Consider the following 16,514-nt stretch of genomic DNA (forward strand, 5'->3'; position numbering starts at 1 on the left):
CGGATTTTGCTTCGGACGGGGTGACTTTCTGTTAAACCTCAACGCGAAATATCGGGATGCCTAAATTCCTTAAAACTCTTTTGGACGAAAGGCGAGACACAGACGTCACTCCGATGCTCCATTATCGAAATATTAACGTGCCTTTCGCAGAGGAGGTAGATGCACTTGCCTGAAATCGTTGTGCATTTTAAAAACAACAACAGTTCGCGACTCATTCGATATAATGAAAAGTGAAATTTGCCACAATCCTGGCTCTGACGGTAACGTTATCGCGCGATACGCTAGACACGCATCTTCGCCACCGACGATCGGAAACACGCGGGAGCGAATCGAAAGAGCAAGGCGGTTTTGTTATCGACGAAGTAAGATAAATTGATTTCTTGTAGCAGGATTTGTCATTTTTTCTCTCCTTCTCTTTAATTGTTTAATTTCCAATCACATATCTATCGCATTTTAAATGCAAGAAATTACACAGCTACATACGAAGAAATAAAATAAGAAATGAATTTATTGTTGCTTGAGAAAGTGTAAAAATGTTTGCACTTAAAACGAGATAGATATATATTTTAAGAAAGAGAGACAGAGAGGAAGCGAAGATTGAGTGCAAGAAGTGCAACCAACGAACAGACGTTTATTGTCATTTCTACGCTGAATGAACTTCAGACTACTTCAGAGTGCTTCGGAGCGATTTGATCTTGCGTGTGACCTATAACCTCAAAGTTTTCCGAAAGTCGCTCGTTGTAAGAAGCTTGCAAATATGACCGACAGCAAAAACGACAAAGCGAAAGTCGATCTCGGACTTCTCGAGGAAGACGACGAGTTCGAGGAGTTTCCCGCGGAAGGTAGGTGTTTCTTAACCCAGTGACGTTTGCGCGACGTAACCTCAAAACCGCCGATTCATCAGCGATCGAGAACTCCAAAATCGGATTTTGGACTTTAAAATGATTCTATCGACTAGATTGGACCGCGAAAGACGAGGATGGCGACGATATCAGCGTTTGGGAGGACAACTGGGACGACGACGACGTCGAGGACGACTTCAATCAACAGTTGAGGTATTTGCTTTGCCATAAATCATTTATTGAACAAAAATTCCATATACGCGCGCAGGAGACAACGTAGAATTTTATATATTTTAAACAAAGAATGTTAAGTGCGGTACGTAAAACAGATTATAACCCTTTGAAATCTGGACGAGACTGCAAAATGTTGTACATAGAACTCACAGTGCTGTAATTAATTTCAGAGCACAGCTAGAGAAACAGAAGGCTGCGAGTGATACAATCAAGAAAAACTAAGATCGTGTGATGTACGTTTAATCTTATTATTTTATATAAATAAATGTAATTAAATATCTAAGCTCGTGTGTCTCTATATTCTGTATATGCGTTATGTACGCGTAAAACTCCTCGCAATCTTTGGAAGGTGATAGCAGGGCTGTAGTTTTGTATACACTATATAACATGCACCGTACGTTTTGCGGGAACACACACGCAATTCCTTTGTACAAAACTTAGTTATTAAATATAAATGCTATAGTAAGTCCAGAAATGCGTATAGTGCCTTCCCCGAGAGAGTGACTCGTTTTCACGCCAAGTCAATCGAAAGGAGCCATTATTCTCTAATGGAAAAAATACTTGGCATATCTTATTGTAAATATATAATCAGGTACAGTCTTCGTTTTAAAAAATCCGCCGGGTTTTTCACGAGAACGTAAACGATCAACATATATGTTCTATCGTATGGCACATATCAATTTTTCCTTTACAGAAGTATTTTGATGATAAGTATCTAAGTGACTCCCCCAGACACACACAACGTCGTCAAGAGAATAAGATAAAGTGTGCGAGGTCTTGCTAAATCACCGAGCGATCTTCTAAGGAATCGATCTAAAGAACTGAATAAAAAATAGAGAAGTTAATTCGTGTCATGATTCGTTTTACAGGAAATCAACAGTTCCGATACTAGTGCGTCCAACATTTGCATGTTTAAATCTAAGTTAATCTTTTTGATTTCGCATGAACTCAACAGATAGTTCAGAGCCTTGTATACGTCGTCCTCGCCGAATATAAATTTTATATCGTACGATATCTTCTCCTCCAATATACGTAGCAACTTGTCTCTCAACTGCGTGCCATTCTGATTCGCGACATCACGTGACGCATCCCAAATTAACGAAGAACCGCTCAGAGAGTCAAATAACCGAAGAATTATTTTCTGCAAATAATTTCAAAGTTAACTAAATAGTTTGTGAAAAAGAATTACAATATTCCTTCAAACGTAACTCTCACCTGCAGGATTGGCTCTGAAATGTCTCCAATTAGCAACTTAGTCCATCTAACGACAGCTTCTTGCTGTAACGTGTTGTTACTAGCGATGCCTGCTAAAAGCTCACAAATCAGGTCTACCGTCGTACATGTCAGCGTTAAATTGGAATCTAACTCGTCCACTTCATCTGGAAAACATAATATTCATTCTTTTGTTGTTACACGATATATAAATTTTATACTTCATGCAACAAAAAGCAGTATTATAGTTACCATCGTACGAAGTATTAATGGTCTCCCACCAGCAATCCAGTAACTCCGAATCGCCACTTGCTTCCATCGAGTCAACTGCTTCGTAAGCTGTGTCTACTGTACAATACTCTGTCCTTTCTGCGATCAATTGCTGGAGTTCACAAGCTAGACTTTTCTAGAAAGATATTTCAAAATATAAATTTTATATAACATGTTATACAAAAAATTATGATTTTTGGAAGAGATAAATCGAACTAAAGTAAGTTGCAAATTCAAACTTCAAGGGTCAAATTTTTCATATTAGGAAAATGTAACGTGCAAAAGGTAAAACAACTGAAAAGTGTAAAATTTGGATTAGATTTAATACACGTTACCGCTTGTCGAATATATTCTAATAATTTTGATTTTTCGAGGATATTGAGAGACATGTATTAAAATTCTCAGTTGTACTTTTCTCAAATGTATGTGTTACGATATACAAGTTCCATTACCGACTTTATATCCTCGACAAATCTCCAGGGTATGTCAGACAAGGGCATTAGAGTAGGTAGAGGGGTAGCCTCTTCTTCTTGGTCCAGTTCGAAGCCTGGTACAACGGTTTTCAACGTATTGAAGACACCAGTCACGGTTTTGGCCAGAAATCGATCTAAACGAGGCGCTATCGCGTCGGCTTTCTTGCCCGCACTGCTACTAGGTCGAAGAAAGTGACGCAGCTGCGGCGGACATTCATTCGCCAATCGCGTACATAACGTCTTCAGATACGTCTCCAGTTCGATCCGGCCACCCTCGGGTAACACCAATTCCGACATAACACTCGCTAACGATGGCATCTAGAATTTTGCAAGCGTAATTACTAAACGTGAATCACTTGTTTATTTTTGTACGAATTTGTTCAATGTTTTGTTCAAGCCTTACTTCTTCCAAACTGAGGTGCAACTGAACAAAATCGGCATATTGTCTTTTGACCGTAGCGGTGGTTGTTTCGAATAGATCCATTCCACGTTGCTCGACATCGTCAAATTGTATGCAGTAGTACAGTTGCTGCGAGCCGTCCGTCGCGGTGTGAAACTCAGTCCAGGGAATCGATAAATTTGTAAATTGGCTGCCTTCATATATTACGTAGGATTTTTCTTCAGCATGTCTGAAATTTACAGGGCCATGTAATGATAAAGACACCTGAGGCTAAACGTCGTCTTTACTAACAGTGGTGTGGTCGCCGTAGATTTCTGTTGCAACAGATTTCTGAGCCTAGCGATAGTCGTCGCGAAATCCGTTGGCTCTTCATATACCGGTGATACCTTGTCTTCTTCCAATTCCAGATCCGCGTCCGTTATACTGTCTCCCCACAGGCCTCTGTGCTCCGTGGAGAGACCCTCCAGACACAGAGTCGGCCTTTCTGGAGCTGCCGTTAAAGCTGCACTCTCGTCTTCACTCGTAGTAGCTGCAGTTGGACTAGACTTGGATACAGATTTTGGCAATTGCTGCGGGATCACAGCCGCTGTCGCGGACGTGATACCGTCGCTTAGAGCAACAGTTATAATACCCTGAAAGAACGATTAATTAATATATTGTCGTTATCGCGTAATTATCGCGTGTGACATTGTCACTATTGGAATTTACATTGATATTCTGTTTAACTGGAGTAGCAACTTCGTTTGGTGGTGCTTCCAATAATCTTAACAAGTTCTCGAGCAACCAGTCTGGGCAGCTTATTGTGTCTATCGTTACTAAGAGTCTCTTTGATAAAATAGATAACAAAAGTTTGCACGGTAACGAGCTAGTTAATTCCCACTGTAAAAACTCTTGTGCCAGAACAGTAACTAAACGATGTAACATGTGCTCCAATGTTGACGCACTGCGAGAACCAGGGTGTAAATATTTGTACGCCTCCTCCACGCTAGCTGTAGCACCTTTCTCGACTCTGCGTAACGCTCTGCGGAACGGATACAGATAAGTAGGATAATTTTGCCGGAATTACAAAAATATTTCTCGATGGATATATCAGTACCTGCGATATTCCTTTAAGTGTAACAGCAACACATTTGCCAACTTATTAATAAGCTTTATCTTATCTATCTCACTGGCTTTCAAGACAAGTCTGGTCAAGAACTTGTTCAACAAGTCCTGCGCCTCATCAGGGAATGACTTTTCGTTACTTATATTCTTATACCAAATTTCTATACACTTTGCATTGATCTCTCGCGTCATTTCCGTGACGTTTAGCTTTTTTCTTCTCGTCAAGGGGATCTCGTTCTTACAGTTGTCGGACGACATCGCACCATCATTGCGCTTAACACTACCTTTTTGTGCAGAATTCGAGTTCTTTTGGTTTTCATCGTCACTTTTGCGAGTGATCTCTGTACTTCCGTCCTCGTCTACGGAAGAATCCTGACCTAGTTGGCCTACCAGTCTTTCACGTATCCATTTGTTCATAAATCCTAGAGCGATCGGACTGTTGGCTTTCAGCGTGAGACGTAGCAAGCAGCAACTCAGCCATACGGATATAATCGTGACTAATACGGCCCAAGAGATGGAAACATAGATCGGCAGAGACGTGAGACCTGTTGTCCACCCTTGCACAACTAAGGACAATATCGCACCTGTCACACTAAGAACTAGCAGTATTTGGTTCAACCAACTCATTGGTATAACTTTCTCCATCTTGCATGCTACCGTAGTGCTTTTAATTAGCGACACAACTTGAGCGTTACATTTTGTGCTACAGTAACCGGAACCTGCCGAGAAGAGAGATACGTTTAATTCCTTTTCTGCTCGTTGTCTACCATATTCAGCGAAGCCAGACTACAAAATTAGGAGACAAGATACACGCTGGCTCTGAGCACCAGTAAAATTACTTTATTAAGTTGGTGAAATTACTTACTCCTTTTCTATTATTAAAAAAAAAATCACTTCAATTACTTATCAACACTTGTGGGGGGAAACGACGATTTGATCATCGGCAAGCGTGTATCTTGGATATTTTTATTAAAAATGCCAATGTAAAATGCGGGAACGAATTCGCGCAGCAGCATTAAACGCGTCCTATTCGAATTTATTAGTAATCCTGAGAGAACGTGCCACGTATGCATTTCTGCTTTAAGCACAGCTGTTTACTTTATCGCCATTTCCTCGTAGGCGATTATCCTCGCCGTCAACGCGATTTGGGGTACGTCGCGAGAGGGTCCGACGCCTGGCACCTCGTCATCTGTTACGATAAATCCATATCGCGCGGCGACCCCGTTTACGTCGATTTGCTCGCGTAGCCGATCTCCTTCAACATCACCCGCTTTGTTACGCACGACGCGGCCACGGAATACGCATCACCGTGAGAACTCCGGACTTCGGCCCGGTTATTCGTTTCCCGGAGCCACCGACGAGATACCATTACCTGCGGCTGATATTTCAGGTAGATACTGTGCGTTCCGCAAGAGATGCGCTATCGGCTAGCTATCCTAAAATTAAAAAATTTTAGCACAAAATCTGAATTTACAACACTCGGCAAGAATTTTCAATTCTTGACTTATCAACATAAAGAATGTTCAATTATTGAGTTTATCAACATAAAGAATTTTTCGATTCTTGATTTATCGACATAAAACATTTTCAATTCCTGAGTTTATCAACATAAACAATTTTCGATTCCTGAGTTTATCAACATCAAGAATTTTCAATTCCTGAGTTTATCAACATAAAGAATTTTTAATATGGGATCCAAAAGATTTTTTGGAAGGAAAGGAAAGAAGAGAAAAATAGAATAAAGTAATACTTCATTGTTCTGTAAAATACTTCGATTTTATTTTTCTTATTTTATTTACATCAAAAGTAACATTATAATTAAAGTTAAGCATAATTATTGTAAACGAGATAAATTAACTATTGCAAGTTGTGGTTTCAAATTTTACAAAAGGATGACCGGTGGATTAAACGCAGGCCGGAAGATGGCCGGTGGAGTAAACGGTGGTAAAAGTTTAGTCTAGATCCCCTCATTTTTTATTTTGATAAAAATACGCTCATTTCGATGTGCTTCTGTGTTCTTTGCGTTAAAAGATTGATGTAAAAAAATTTTGAGCGAGCGTATTTCTATCAGAATCAGCGACCAGCTTAAACTAAATATTTACATACAAAAAAAAAACTCCATATCGTCTTTTCATCTTTCCTTTTCCATATTTTTATACACAAAAAACCTCGCGAATTTTAATACAAAAATGGATCGGTAGGAGACGTTAAATATTGCTCGTCCATTTGACGGAACTCGAAAGCGCACTGATTTCTCTCGGGCAGGAGATCGATCTCGTTGTAAAATACAGACCGCAGGTGCATGACGCTCTTGACTTTGGCGATGGCGTTGACCTTGGTGAAGAGCGCCTGTGCCTTCGACAGGGTCTTTATCCCGCTCAGGATCACCTCTTTCCGGGCCTCGAAAGGACTCTCGGGCGCTGAGGCTATCAGACACTTACCGTACAGCATGAACGCCTTGCCTTGATCGTAACAACCACCGTGACCTAAGACCGTGGGAATAGCGTCCTCCACCAGGTTCAGGGCCAACACAGGCAGACCCATTAACAACTGGAAAAATTGAAGATGCATTTCAATCGAATTATATAATCTCTAATAAAAAGAAAACTCACTTGTATGTTGGCGAGGTGCATCTTGACGAGCGCCTTGTAGTACGACAAGTGATTCTGCGCAGCCAATTCCAAGGCTGAACAGAGGCGCATTATGCAATTAGTGACGACCGCGGTTCCGTTGTCCGGCGAGGACGAGGCGCACGTTATCTGACTAGAAAGAAGTGCGGCGCGTATCACATACGGCGCCGTCACGTCCGGATACTCCTCGATGGCGCTGATGTGCTCTGATCCTTTCGGGAAATCGCCCTTTGCCAGGCAAACCTCCGCCAATCTGGAAATTTCATTAAATTGAAAACCCGTTTCTCCAACTACGAGAGTTTCAGTTTACTTTTCGGCGCGTTTGTAAAATAAATTCTTTGTACTTGAGTTTGGATTCCAACTGATCTAAGCTGAAGATATTTCTGGCTACAGCTTCCGCCTCGCTCCACCTCTCTTGTCGCAGCAGTTGCGTGAACATGTGCAATTGTTCGCTCAACATCCAGATCTACGATGCAATAAACTGAATCAACGGATGGAAAAAAGGAAATCCTTCCAAACACTTTAAAATTCAGAAATTCAGTCTTTTCCTGAACAAAAAGGCCGTCTTTACGGATTTTTCATAACGTCCATTTCATATGTAAGAGAACGCACCTTGTTGCAAGGACTGTTGGGAAATCTTTCCTTGGCGTGAGCCAGCACAACGTCGGCGAGGGTATATTCGCCAAACTCGATCAACATATTGGCGACGGTGACGATCGCCTGGCACGTGGACGGTCCGTTGAACATGTGCTGCTTCTTATCACCCGTATTGTGGAGAAGTAGCAGCTGGGCGCATAGGGAGGCCATCTCCGTTTTTCCGTAGTATGCCCATAACGCCGATTTCTCCGCGAAAGTGACAGACATCAAGTCGGACATCGAATGCTGACAATTTAGCATGTCTGACTTCATTAATATCTGCAACAGAAATATAATTGCAATATCATTTTCTGTATAAATTTGTATATATCAGATTAATTATTCTTTATTACGCACGTCGAACACTTGAGGAGGATTCTTGGCTTCTAAGGCATAACTGTGCGCGTGCGAAATAAGACTTAAGCCTGTCGTATGTGTAATTCCGAGCAGACTCGCTTTGCCGACTGAGCGTTCTATCAGAGGTCCTCTAAATAGAAATAAATAAACGCATATATACAATGAAATTAAATAAAGGAACCGTAACGTTAACATCTTCATTAACGTTTATCTTGATAAAAGATTTCTATTTATTTAATAACGTGGGTTCTAAAAAGAAATGCGTTTTACATCATGTGTGTAATGAAAGGATAAAAAATTCCTGTATTGGCTTACTTGTTTTCTTTGCTGATCAAGTAGGACATCCAAGAGTGTGCGAGCTGCAAGCATACATTGTCTCCAGCTTCCTGAGCCAATTTAATAGCTTCCTTCAAAGCGTACTGTGCTACTTTCCTTTCCAAGACAGCCGAAAGAATTATTTAATTTAATTGAAACAAATGTAACGCTATACAATAAATTACAAACTAAATTTCGTTTGTTAACTAGATTGATAGACAAAGAAAGTTAGACTTAAGGAGAAATAAATAGATAAAATTGGTTACTTGTGATTAAACTGTGCGTGTAAAACGGCCAGGTTGAGTGCCGCATATCGGAAGGTACGAGATCGATCCTCGGGGGTGGATCGGTTCTCCAGAGGTGCCAGTCTATCGAAACAGTGGTAGAGACTGTCCACCGCCCCGCAGAAGTCGTTCACGCGGATGCAATTCAGGTAACTCAGGTAATGCTGGAAGCAAAGACAGCTTCGTTCAGCTATTGCGCTAATTCGTATTCGCGAGAAAAACGTTTATCTCACATTTGTATTGATTCTACATTGCGCCCGTACTTACCGCATCCGCGTTGTAAGGATTAGACTTTAAGAGGTCGTGCACAAGAGCCTGCAACTTCACCGGCGGCAGTGCTTTGTGCTCGTCGGTTTGTAAGGCATGCGCCTGCTGCGCCACGAGTAACTCCGCCTGCCTGCCACCCCAAATCGTTTTCGCCTTACTGTAAAAAGCGTCGACATTGATTGGCAAAATATTCTCTACAATATATAATTTACATAACAATATTATATTTTACGGAAACTTACTTATCCGGACCATCCGGAAAATCTTCCGGTTTAGACATTGCAGAGATGTCGGAGTTTTCCATATTGATTTTCTTCACGACATATTTCTCCATATCGATGTAGAGAGCGACCACTTGATCGAACGCCAGTTTCTCAAAGAAGATAAGCATTCTACGAACGTACAACCCGAGAACAGAATTTCTGCTTAACACCGGTACACCTAGCGGATGTTCCTTGGATTCCATTAATCGGCGAAGATTATCAAACAGATCTAACAGTTCATCGATCCCCTTCTCGTGTATGGCATCGAGATTTATTTCCAATCGATCCGCAAACCGATGCAGATCATATTCCGGCTTGTACAGCATATTCAGCAGGGCGTCCAGCTCCATGTCCGCCGACTGAAATAATTATCGTAAGTATCTGTCAATAAAGTATTCCTCTTTTCTTGGCGTGCAAGATAATTACCTGAATTAATTTTAACGACGCTAAACAGAAGTTACGTCTCTCCATGATCACTACAAAACATCAAAGATTAGACTTTTTCGTAGGAAATGGATTAATGTAACAAGCACCAGCTGATAAGTAAGTATCATAAAGTTTCACATTGATACTTTATCATATCAATATGATATATATGTATATATTATATATTTTATAATACTTGATATATTTCATGTATTGTGATACGGATATGTGATAAAGTATGATATAATATGATAAAGCAGTTTATTCATGTTATAACACATGAAATATGTAAAATAATAAAATATATGTTAAAAATATATATAAAAATGTGAATTGTACCTTTTGTGGTATCATTACAATATTCCTTAATCAGAATGACAGTCGCCACTTTATAAGGGGTTAGACTCTCCCTCTGGATCTTCCTCACGTTACCGTCGACGGTCACGAACTCCTTAGACATTCTGTTAAATATGTCATTCACCGTGTACAGCCGACTGTCATTCATCGACATTCTTCGCAGGATTTACAAATTTCTCGCACGTGCGTATGCCACATCCAGCTGATTCAGCTACATCCTTCGGAGTAACGAGTAACGACCGACCGACCGTTTGTTTACGTTTTGCAAGTCCAGCGAGGTTTCAAAAGATCTCCGCCAGATGATGCGCGGTCTCCGCTCTCCGCTCCGTGGATTGTTGTTGTTGTTGATAACACGATGACACGGACTTTCAGCAGGAAAAAGGTAACAGGTCGCGTTCATAAACTCTGAAATCAAGCGATTTTAATGCAGCAGGTCGAGGGTCGAGCTCGTCGATAGATGCTGCAGCTCGTATCTCGCACTCTGAGATCGCGGAGCGTCAAGTGGATCGAGTGGCCGGTAGATAACAAATCATTCGTCCCGCTCGCGAGAAGGGGGTACGTCGGCAGGATGGCGAGGTATTTAAATCAATCAGAAGCAATCAACATCGACAAGGACCTGTTCGACAAGTACAAGTTCAGCGTCGACCAACTGATGGAACTAGCCGGGCAGAGCTGTGCTGTCGCGATCGCGAAATCCTACCCACTGTCGGGGTGCGGCGCCCCGAGCAGGGTGCTGGTGTGCTGCGGGCCCGGCAACAACGGCGGCGACGGCCTGGTCTGCGCCAGGCACCTCAAGCACTTCGGATACTCGCCGGAGATTTACTATCCGAGACGGACGAATAACGAGCTCTACGAGAGGCTGCTGCATCAGTGCGTCGAGAACGGTATTCCGATATTGGAGAGCCAGCGTATAGAGAGGGCAACTGATTCCGAGGTTCTCCAGGAATACGCGATCGTCGTGGACGCCCTTATGGGATTCAGTTTCAGGCCGCCGGTGAGAGAGCCGTTCGTCCGTATCATCGACCTGCTGAAGAGCACGAGCGTTCCCATTTGCAGCGTGGACATCCCGTCGGGCTGGAACGTCGAGGTGGGCCCGCCCGCGGACGGCGGCATAAAGCCGCAGATGTTGATATCTCTCACGGCCCCGAAGATGTGCGCGTCGAAGTTCGATGGGAGATTTCACTATCTGGGCGGTAGGTTTGTCCCTGAGAAGCTGGAGTCGCAGTACAATCTTAATTTACCGAAATACCCCGGCACGGACCTCGTCGTTCAGCTGCGCTAACGAAGGCTTGGTGAAAGCGTAAAAAGAGTGCGTTATAACATTTGACGAATCTTATTAGATACTTGAGAAACATCAAGAGACTTGCGTTTCAAGTTTTCAACTGTGAATGTAATTATCGTTCAATTTTATACGTCATTATTATGGATAAGTATGAACTCTAGTATATATACCTGTGAATTTGTATTTGTTTAATTGTTTCTAAATAAAACCCAATGTTTCCCTAACGGAAAAACATCTTAGAATTTTTCTATGAAATTTTTAAGACTTTCTCAGAAATTTACACACTTTTTATACAAATTGGAACGTTTCTCAGACAAAATAATGTTGAAATAATTCAGATTTTTTTCACCAACATCTTTGTAGAAATTTGAATAAATGTTGAAAAATCCACGCAATTTATTAGCAATTTTTGTGGATGCAGATGCTGAATTATTCCAAAAATTCTCATCTATTTCTAAATTTTTTCAAAATCTTTCATAAATCTGAAATATGTGAAATTCTTGGAAAATTTCTGAGAGAAAATGTGAGAAATTTTTTCACCAGGATTCCTACCGTTAACCCTTCCGGTGTAATCTGAAGCAATTGTATTTATTTATAATGAGTTTCATTAAAAGTATCGTTAATTCAGTAGAACGACGAAGTATAGCGATCGTGTCAATAATTTTAGGTTAGAAAATCTAACCTCAGCACTTTGAGGTTAGAAATCTGCCTTACCGACCGTAGCGGGTGGTGACCACTGGTGACATCACGCTCGGAGCTCACTTCACGGCAAAAAACATGTCGGAGGGAGTATAAACGGCCTGCATTGCCGAATTCTGTCTTCTGTGCGCAAGGAAACGTTGTACATTTAATATATTTATGAGATATATGCCTTAACGCGTGACCGCGCATAATAGAGCGGCATTCTTTTCTGAAGAGCGGGCCACGAAGAAAAAGTGCCAAGTACAAATTCGCGATCTGCAGCACGCCAGCACGGTTGACACGTTTTGTCGCCTAATACAGAAAACAGACCCAAATTTTACATTGCAAATTGCGATCGCGCCGCCTTTCAAAACCGCTAAAAAATGGTATGCACGGTAATTCGCTGAATTTCGCGCGATCGGACGATTGCTCATGGAACGCGTACATTTTTTTTCCAGGCGCAGGAAGTCGAGGAAACAATGAAACGGATTCAGTCTCACAAGGGAGTAGTTGGAACAATAGTGGTAAACGCGGAAGGTATTACACGAGAATCGTACACGTCGAGCAGGTCGTATTGGAGATCGCGAAGGAATTTTCATCGATTTTTACGTTTTCGGTTTCAGGCATTCCGATAAAATCGACGTTAGACAACACAACGACGGTTCAGTACGCGGGTTTGATAAGTCAATTGTCGGACAAGGCTCGCTCCGTCGTGCGTGACCTGGATCCGACCAATGACTTAACATTCCTGCGCATTCGTAGCAAAAAGCACGAGATTATGGTCGCGCCCGACAAGGAATTTATATTAATAGTAGTGCAAAATCCGGTTGACTGATGTCTAAAGGATACGGAAGTGTATTGCAAAATTGAGGTTCATTCCTTTTATTATGGTTATTAATTTATTCTACTCGTGCTGCGTTTGACTTTAATATTTACTCAATTAAAAAAGTGAAAGAATAAAGCTTTGAATATTATGTAATGCAATATTTAGTTGGATAATTTATAGCAAGCTACGAGCTTTAAAAGTTTTCACAGTGTTTTCTGGCAATTAATATTTTATGGTACTTTTACAAATCAATTTAGTAATAGATTCTGAATAAACACTAATTATTCCTGTATCTTTGTATTATTCAACACAACTGTATGTGTGCATATATTTTGTTTTATATATATATATATTTATTTTATTATATTCTACAGTACAGTGCGTATTGTAGAATACTCATTGTATCATAGTATTCTTTTATTTCATGATTTAATTTTATGACTGAAATCATGTTTTTGTTATGTACATGAAAATATATTTTAAAATCAATATATATGTAATCATTTGAGAAGACGAAGGAATACAAAATAATATGATGCATTTTTAACAGATTTAAAAGATGAACAGAATAAAAGGGAAAAGGAGCAGAAATAAATTGAAAATCAATTTGATCTAATTTAGATCAATGACAAGATATACCTTTTTTAAATTGTTTTACCATATAATTAATAAATTTTAGTAAATAATGTATTAGAAAGTCACATCGTATTTTATTTTATTGTATTTATTTCAACACATTTAAAAATGTGTACAAATTTTTTTAAATATGCAAAATGGACATGGACATCAGGATGGCAAAAATTTATTGTGAAAAGTGCGTGGAAAGATATAAATTCCCGACACTTATAAATATGAACATATGATATATTATAAAAGAGAGACTATTTTTCTTGTTATTTCAAAGTTACGCATAAGCATAATGAAATCTTTGTCAATACAGTTTCCATATTTAAAAAAATTATCTTTTTTGAATATATTGAAATAATTACAAAAATATTATTTATTTATTTTAAGTATGCAGAAAATTTATTCTTTCGTTGTAAAAGTACAGTCTTTAATATACATTAATATCACATAACTTATATCTAATCTCTCTCATCTTATATACATTGAAAATTTGTATATAATATTTTAGCAGTTTATATATACTCATACATATCCCTGAGAGATATTATTAAAAAAGTGAAAAACGATTTTTATCAAAGTTTCAATATAAAAAGTAATATCTAGTTGGCTTCTATTAATCACAACAGTCATAGGTATATGTCTACAATTCTGCGCAGTCTATGAGATATTTTGAAACTATGTTACAAATGTAATCAAAATATAGTCTTGCTTATATTATGAATGACTAACAGTCTGGGGAAAAATATTGTAGAATTATAGAAAACCATATTCATATGTATAACATATGAATTACTTCATTTTGCTAAATTTTTATAAATTGCAGTACGCAGAAAGAGAGTTGAATAGATATATATGTCGTATACAAAGCCTTTAGTAACTTGAGCTATATAGATATATATACTAAAAAAATTTTAATATTGAGATTCTCTTCGACTTCTTTCAAGATAATGTATCAAAAAATGCCTTATAAACTGTAGTATAGGGAGGATCGAGTATTTTAATCTTTAAATAAGAAATAGATATCCACAATCACATGACTTGATTGACTTGAATTGAATTTGAAGCGTGTTGCTTTTTTGAGGGATGGAATGTGGTATAATACACTATCATTGACGTAATTCCTATAAAAAAGGAGACGATACAAATACTAAAGAATACATTAAAGTACCAAGCCTCTTGAACTTCAGGTGGAGACGTATATCGCCACAACAGATTTGCGGTAACATTTTCCGCAAAGCAGAGCACATAGAAACATAGATGTTTCCAAAATGTGTTGCTATCTACGGCATTTAGATATATGAAAATGTGAACTATGCCAATAACAGTGGCAAACAATACAGAATAAACGTATTCTTTAAACGTTGGCAGCATGTGCGGTGGGTGACTGTAAATCCGACAGAACTCTAATATCCCACGGGAGTCGATCATAATCCATATTGTCATGATTATCCAATGTATTAGGCAACAGATTGCGGTATAGAGAGGCCAGATGCTTGCAACAACACCGAGAGATAAGATTCTTGCCACTGTAATCAGTGATAATCAATGAATTTTTTTAAATCAAAATACCTGTCTCATTGTCAGGTGGAGTACCATTTTATCTGTTAATTGTTGAATATATACCTGTGATGCAAAAGTGCCACAGAAATTGTAGCACAGTTCCTGTAACGTCAATGTGCGACTTATTTTGTTGAGCTAATCGAATGCTACGATGGTAGCTGGCCATTGCCCAACCCATACTTGCAAGTGAGCTGACAATACTAGCTACTTGATGTGCAACTGAAAAGCAATATAAAAATAAATGCATTGTGTAACAGTACCTATCACAAAACGTTTATACAGATTGTTTAATGTAAAAGCAAAAATTCTGAGATTGTCGAATTGTAGAAGACTATAATTTATGACAAACTGGAAGCAATAACTGGACCTTTGGTAATTCTTTTCTATCAAATATTGCCAATTGTGCTGTAACTCTCTTGTGGCTATACAAGATATAAGACTAGAAGCGAAATATACTCCGAATAATATAGGTACATTCAAGATTAATCTCATTATGGTAATGCGTCAGCATCAGAGTTAGCTGGAGGACTTGCTGCGGCGCAGCTTCCAGGAAACACTCAAATACTCGTAGCAAGGCGACATCTTCATCCTCCTTGAGCATCCTCCGATAATATCTCCTCTCACCGACGCGGTCCCCAGATATCTCGCACTTACGTGCTTTTAGCGCACACTTCAAGGTCTCCCAGTAATGTATAACCGGCGCCAGTTGCAGGAGAACGGCGATCGTGGAACACAGCCCGTTCTTGATCAGCAAACGCGTCGTCTTGTAATCACTCGACGCGTCCACGCCAGAGCTCATCTGTACCAAGGAACACATATCACTCGAAACGTCACGGTTAATTTATAAACGTATGCTACCTCACCTCTTTATCCTGATGCTGCATCCTCCTGCTGATGACGACGTTGATCAGGGAGGGAATGAGTATGAGGCACATTGTCCAAGCGAAGTACGTCACCTTGCCGCCCAGGTAGTATCGGATGGCAATGTTGTAATCGAAACACATGTCCACGATGTGCATGGTTATAGAACAGACCAAGCAGAAGACGTCCAGCCTGGTGATGAACGGGGTGTCCGTCGGCAGGTCGACGACGTCGTCGTCGAGGTGGATGCCCGGAAATACGCTGGCGAGATGGCAAGAGCGACGTTTGCGACTTCCCTCCTCCATGGTTCCTCCCGCCTGTCGTCGGCCTCCTCGTCGCTTTCCGATGTCTCTAATTCCTTCCCCCGGGGACAAGACGCGGTGACAGTTCGTCCGCTGTCCGCGTTGACCGCATCCCTCCGCAGTCCGCTCCGCGTCGCGAGTCGCGAGAAACAAATCCGTTTGTCCGCGTCCGCCAGTTTCGCGTTCCGCGTTCCGCCACGCCGCCGGAGAATCGACGCATTCGGAGTAATCGGAGTCGATCGACTCTCGAGCGTCGAGCGAGAATCGATTTGCTCGCAATTGCGAGCGACGGGAGAGAGTCGGGA

The 16,514-nt window shown here is 40.4% G+C and overlaps 6 protein-coding genes across 9 annotated transcripts; 3 read left to right on the top strand and 3 right to left on the bottom strand.

The window, feature by feature from the left end:
• Nucleotides 1-636: 636 nt before the first annotated feature.
• Nucleotides 637-1,359, top strand: Sem1 (Suppressor of exocyst mutations 1). Its single transcript, XM_071717776.1, has 3 exons — nucleotides 637-842; nucleotides 959-1,055; nucleotides 1,247-1,359. Exons 1-3 carry the CDS (start codon nucleotides 758-760, stop codon nucleotides 1,296-1,298), a joined length of 234 nt encoding a protein of 77 aa, XP_071573877.1. The 5' UTR covers nucleotides 637-757; the 3' UTR covers nucleotides 1,299-1,359.
• LOC139779427 (uncharacterized) lies at nucleotides 1,059-5,873 on the bottom strand. Of its 4 annotated transcripts, none has more exons than XM_071717774.1 (9): nucleotides 5,634-5,873; nucleotides 4,528-5,254; nucleotides 4,140-4,452; nucleotides 3,723-4,063; nucleotides 3,435-3,660; nucleotides 3,011-3,349; nucleotides 2,541-2,694; nucleotides 2,292-2,455; nucleotides 1,059-2,217 (listed from the first exon to the last, which is right to left on the bottom strand). In XM_071717774.1, the coding sequence occupies exons 2-9, from the start codon at nucleotides 5,178-5,180 to the stop codon at nucleotides 1,918-1,920; spliced, it is 2,490 nt and encodes an 829-aa protein (XP_071573875.1). In that variant the 5' UTR covers nucleotides 5,181-5,254; nucleotides 5,634-5,873; the 3' UTR covers nucleotides 1,059-1,917. The 4 variants fall into 4 exon arrangements, with proteins under 4 accessions (XP_071573875.1, XP_071573872.1, XP_071573873.1 ...); XM_071717771.1 differs by having other exon boundaries at nucleotides 5,598-5,873; XM_071717772.1 differs by having other exon boundaries at nucleotides 5,401-5,873.
• A 416-nt stretch (nucleotides 5,874-6,289) lies between these two features.
• Ida (anaphase promoting complex subunit 5 ida) lies at nucleotides 6,290-12,009 on the bottom strand. The gene is made up of 12 exons (XM_071717823.1): nucleotides 11,905-12,009; nucleotides 10,053-10,475; nucleotides 9,714-9,763; nucleotides 9,267-9,646; nucleotides 9,025-9,181; nucleotides 8,740-8,921; nucleotides 8,474-8,590; nucleotides 8,159-8,288; nucleotides 7,778-8,080; nucleotides 7,510-7,631; nucleotides 7,148-7,418; nucleotides 6,290-7,085 (listed from the first exon to the last, which is right to left on the bottom strand). Exons 2-12 carry the CDS (start codon nucleotides 10,222-10,224, stop codon nucleotides 6,714-6,716), a joined length of 2,256 nt encoding a protein of 751 aa, XP_071573924.1. The 5' UTR covers nucleotides 10,225-10,475; nucleotides 11,905-12,009; the 3' UTR covers nucleotides 6,290-6,713.
• Naxe (NAD(P)HX epimerase) lies at nucleotides 10,392-11,576 on the top strand. The gene has a single exon (XM_071717827.1). It carries the CDS (start codon nucleotides 10,528-10,530, stop codon nucleotides 11,350-11,352), a length of 825 nt encoding a protein of 274 aa, XP_071573928.1. The 5' UTR covers nucleotides 10,392-10,527; the 3' UTR covers nucleotides 11,353-11,576.
• A 108-nt stretch (nucleotides 12,010-12,117) lies between the features above and the next one.
• Robl (dynein light chain roadblock) lies at nucleotides 12,118-13,151 on the top strand. The gene is made up of 3 exons (XM_071717829.1): nucleotides 12,118-12,419; nucleotides 12,492-12,570; nucleotides 12,657-13,151. Exons 1-3 carry the CDS (start codon nucleotides 12,417-12,419, stop codon nucleotides 12,866-12,868), a joined length of 294 nt encoding a protein of 97 aa, XP_071573930.1. The 5' UTR covers nucleotides 12,118-12,416; the 3' UTR covers nucleotides 12,869-13,151.
• Nucleotides 13,152-13,855: 704 nt separating this feature from the next.
• Nucleotides 13,856-16,406, bottom strand: LOC139779453 (XK-related protein 6). The gene is made up of 4 exons (XM_071717825.1): nucleotides 15,910-16,406; nucleotides 15,521-15,845; nucleotides 15,110-15,265; nucleotides 13,856-15,012 (listed from the first exon to the last, which is right to left on the bottom strand). The coding sequence occupies exons 1-4, from the start codon at nucleotides 16,210-16,212 to the stop codon at nucleotides 14,516-14,518; spliced, it is 1,281 nt and encodes a 426-aa protein (XP_071573926.1). The 5' UTR covers nucleotides 16,213-16,406; the 3' UTR covers nucleotides 13,856-14,515.
• Between the last annotated feature and the right edge of the window lie 108 nt (nucleotides 16,407-16,514).

The sequence above is a fragment of the Temnothorax nylanderi genome, unplaced genomic scaffold (genome assembly GCF_030848795.1).
Source record: "Temnothorax nylanderi isolate EJ_2023f unplaced genomic scaffold, tnyl_v1.0 TNYL_tig0226_pilon, whole genome shotgun sequence".
NCBI classification, from domain to species: domain Eukaryota; kingdom Metazoa; phylum Arthropoda; class Insecta; order Hymenoptera; family Formicidae; genus Temnothorax; species Temnothorax nylanderi.

What these genes read in the sequence shown, in the direction of transcription:
- Sem1 (XM_071717776.1), top strand. Translation starts at nt 758, where the DNA reads ATGACCGACAGCAAAAACGACAAAGCGAAAGTCGATCTCGGACTTCTC. An exon ending in CGAGGAGTTTCCCGCGGAAG is followed by an intron (nt 843 to 958) that starts GTAGGTGTTTCT and finishes TCTATCGACTAG; the next exon opens with ATTGGACCGCGAAAGACGAG. An exon ending in GACTTCAATCAACAGTTGAG is followed by an intron (nt 1,056 to 1,246) that starts GTATTTGCTTTG and finishes AATTAATTTCAG; the next exon opens with AGCACAGCTAGAGAAACAGA.
- LOC139779427 (XM_071717774.1), bottom strand. Translation starts at nt 5,180, where the DNA reads ATGGAGAAAGTTATACCAATGAGTTGGTTGAACCAAATACTGCTAGTT. An exon ending in TCTACGGCGACCACACCACT is followed by an intron (nt 3,661 to 3,722) that starts GTTAGTAAAGAC and finishes TGTAAATTTCAG; the next exon opens with ACATGCTGAAGAAAAATCCT. An exon ending in TTGTCGAGGATATAAAGTCG is followed by an intron (nt 2,695 to 3,010) that starts GTAATGGAACTT and finishes ATATCTTTCTAG; the next exon opens with AAAAGTCTAGCTTGTGAACT.
- Ida (XM_071717823.1), bottom strand. Translation starts at nt 10,224, where the DNA reads ATGTCGATGAATGACAGTCGGCTGTACACGGTGAATGACATATTTAAC. An exon ending in ATCCTTACAACGCGGATGCG is followed by an intron (nt 8,922 to 9,024) that starts GTAAGTACGGGC and finishes CTTTGCTTCCAG; the next exon opens with CATTACCTGAGTTACCTGAA. An exon ending in ATCCTCCTCAAGTGTTCGAC is followed by an intron (nt 8,081 to 8,158) that starts GTGCGTAATAAA and finishes TTTCTGTTGCAG; the next exon opens with ATATTAATGAAGTCAGACAT.
- Naxe (XM_071717827.1), top strand. Translation starts at nt 10,528, where the DNA reads ATGCTGCAGCTCGTATCTCGCACTCTGAGATCGCGGAGCGTCAAGTGG.
- Robl (XM_071717829.1), top strand. An exon ending in AATAGTGGTAAACGCGGAAG is followed by an intron (nt 12,571 to 12,656) that starts GTATTACACGAG and finishes TTTCGGTTTCAG; the next exon opens with GCATTCCGATAAAATCGACG.
- LOC139779453 (XM_071717825.1), bottom strand. Translation starts at nt 16,212, where the DNA reads ATGGAGGAGGGAAGTCGCAAACGTCGCTCTTGCCATCTCGCCAGCGTA. An exon ending in TGCAGCATCAGGATAAAGAG is followed by an intron (nt 15,846 to 15,909) that starts GTGAGGTAGCAT and finishes TCCTTGGTACAG; the next exon opens with ATGAGCTCTGGCGTGGACGC. An exon ending in TAATGAGATTAATCTTGAAT is followed by an intron (nt 15,266 to 15,520) that starts GTACCTATATTA and finishes ATTGCTTTTCAG; the next exon opens with TTGCACATCAAGTAGCTAGT.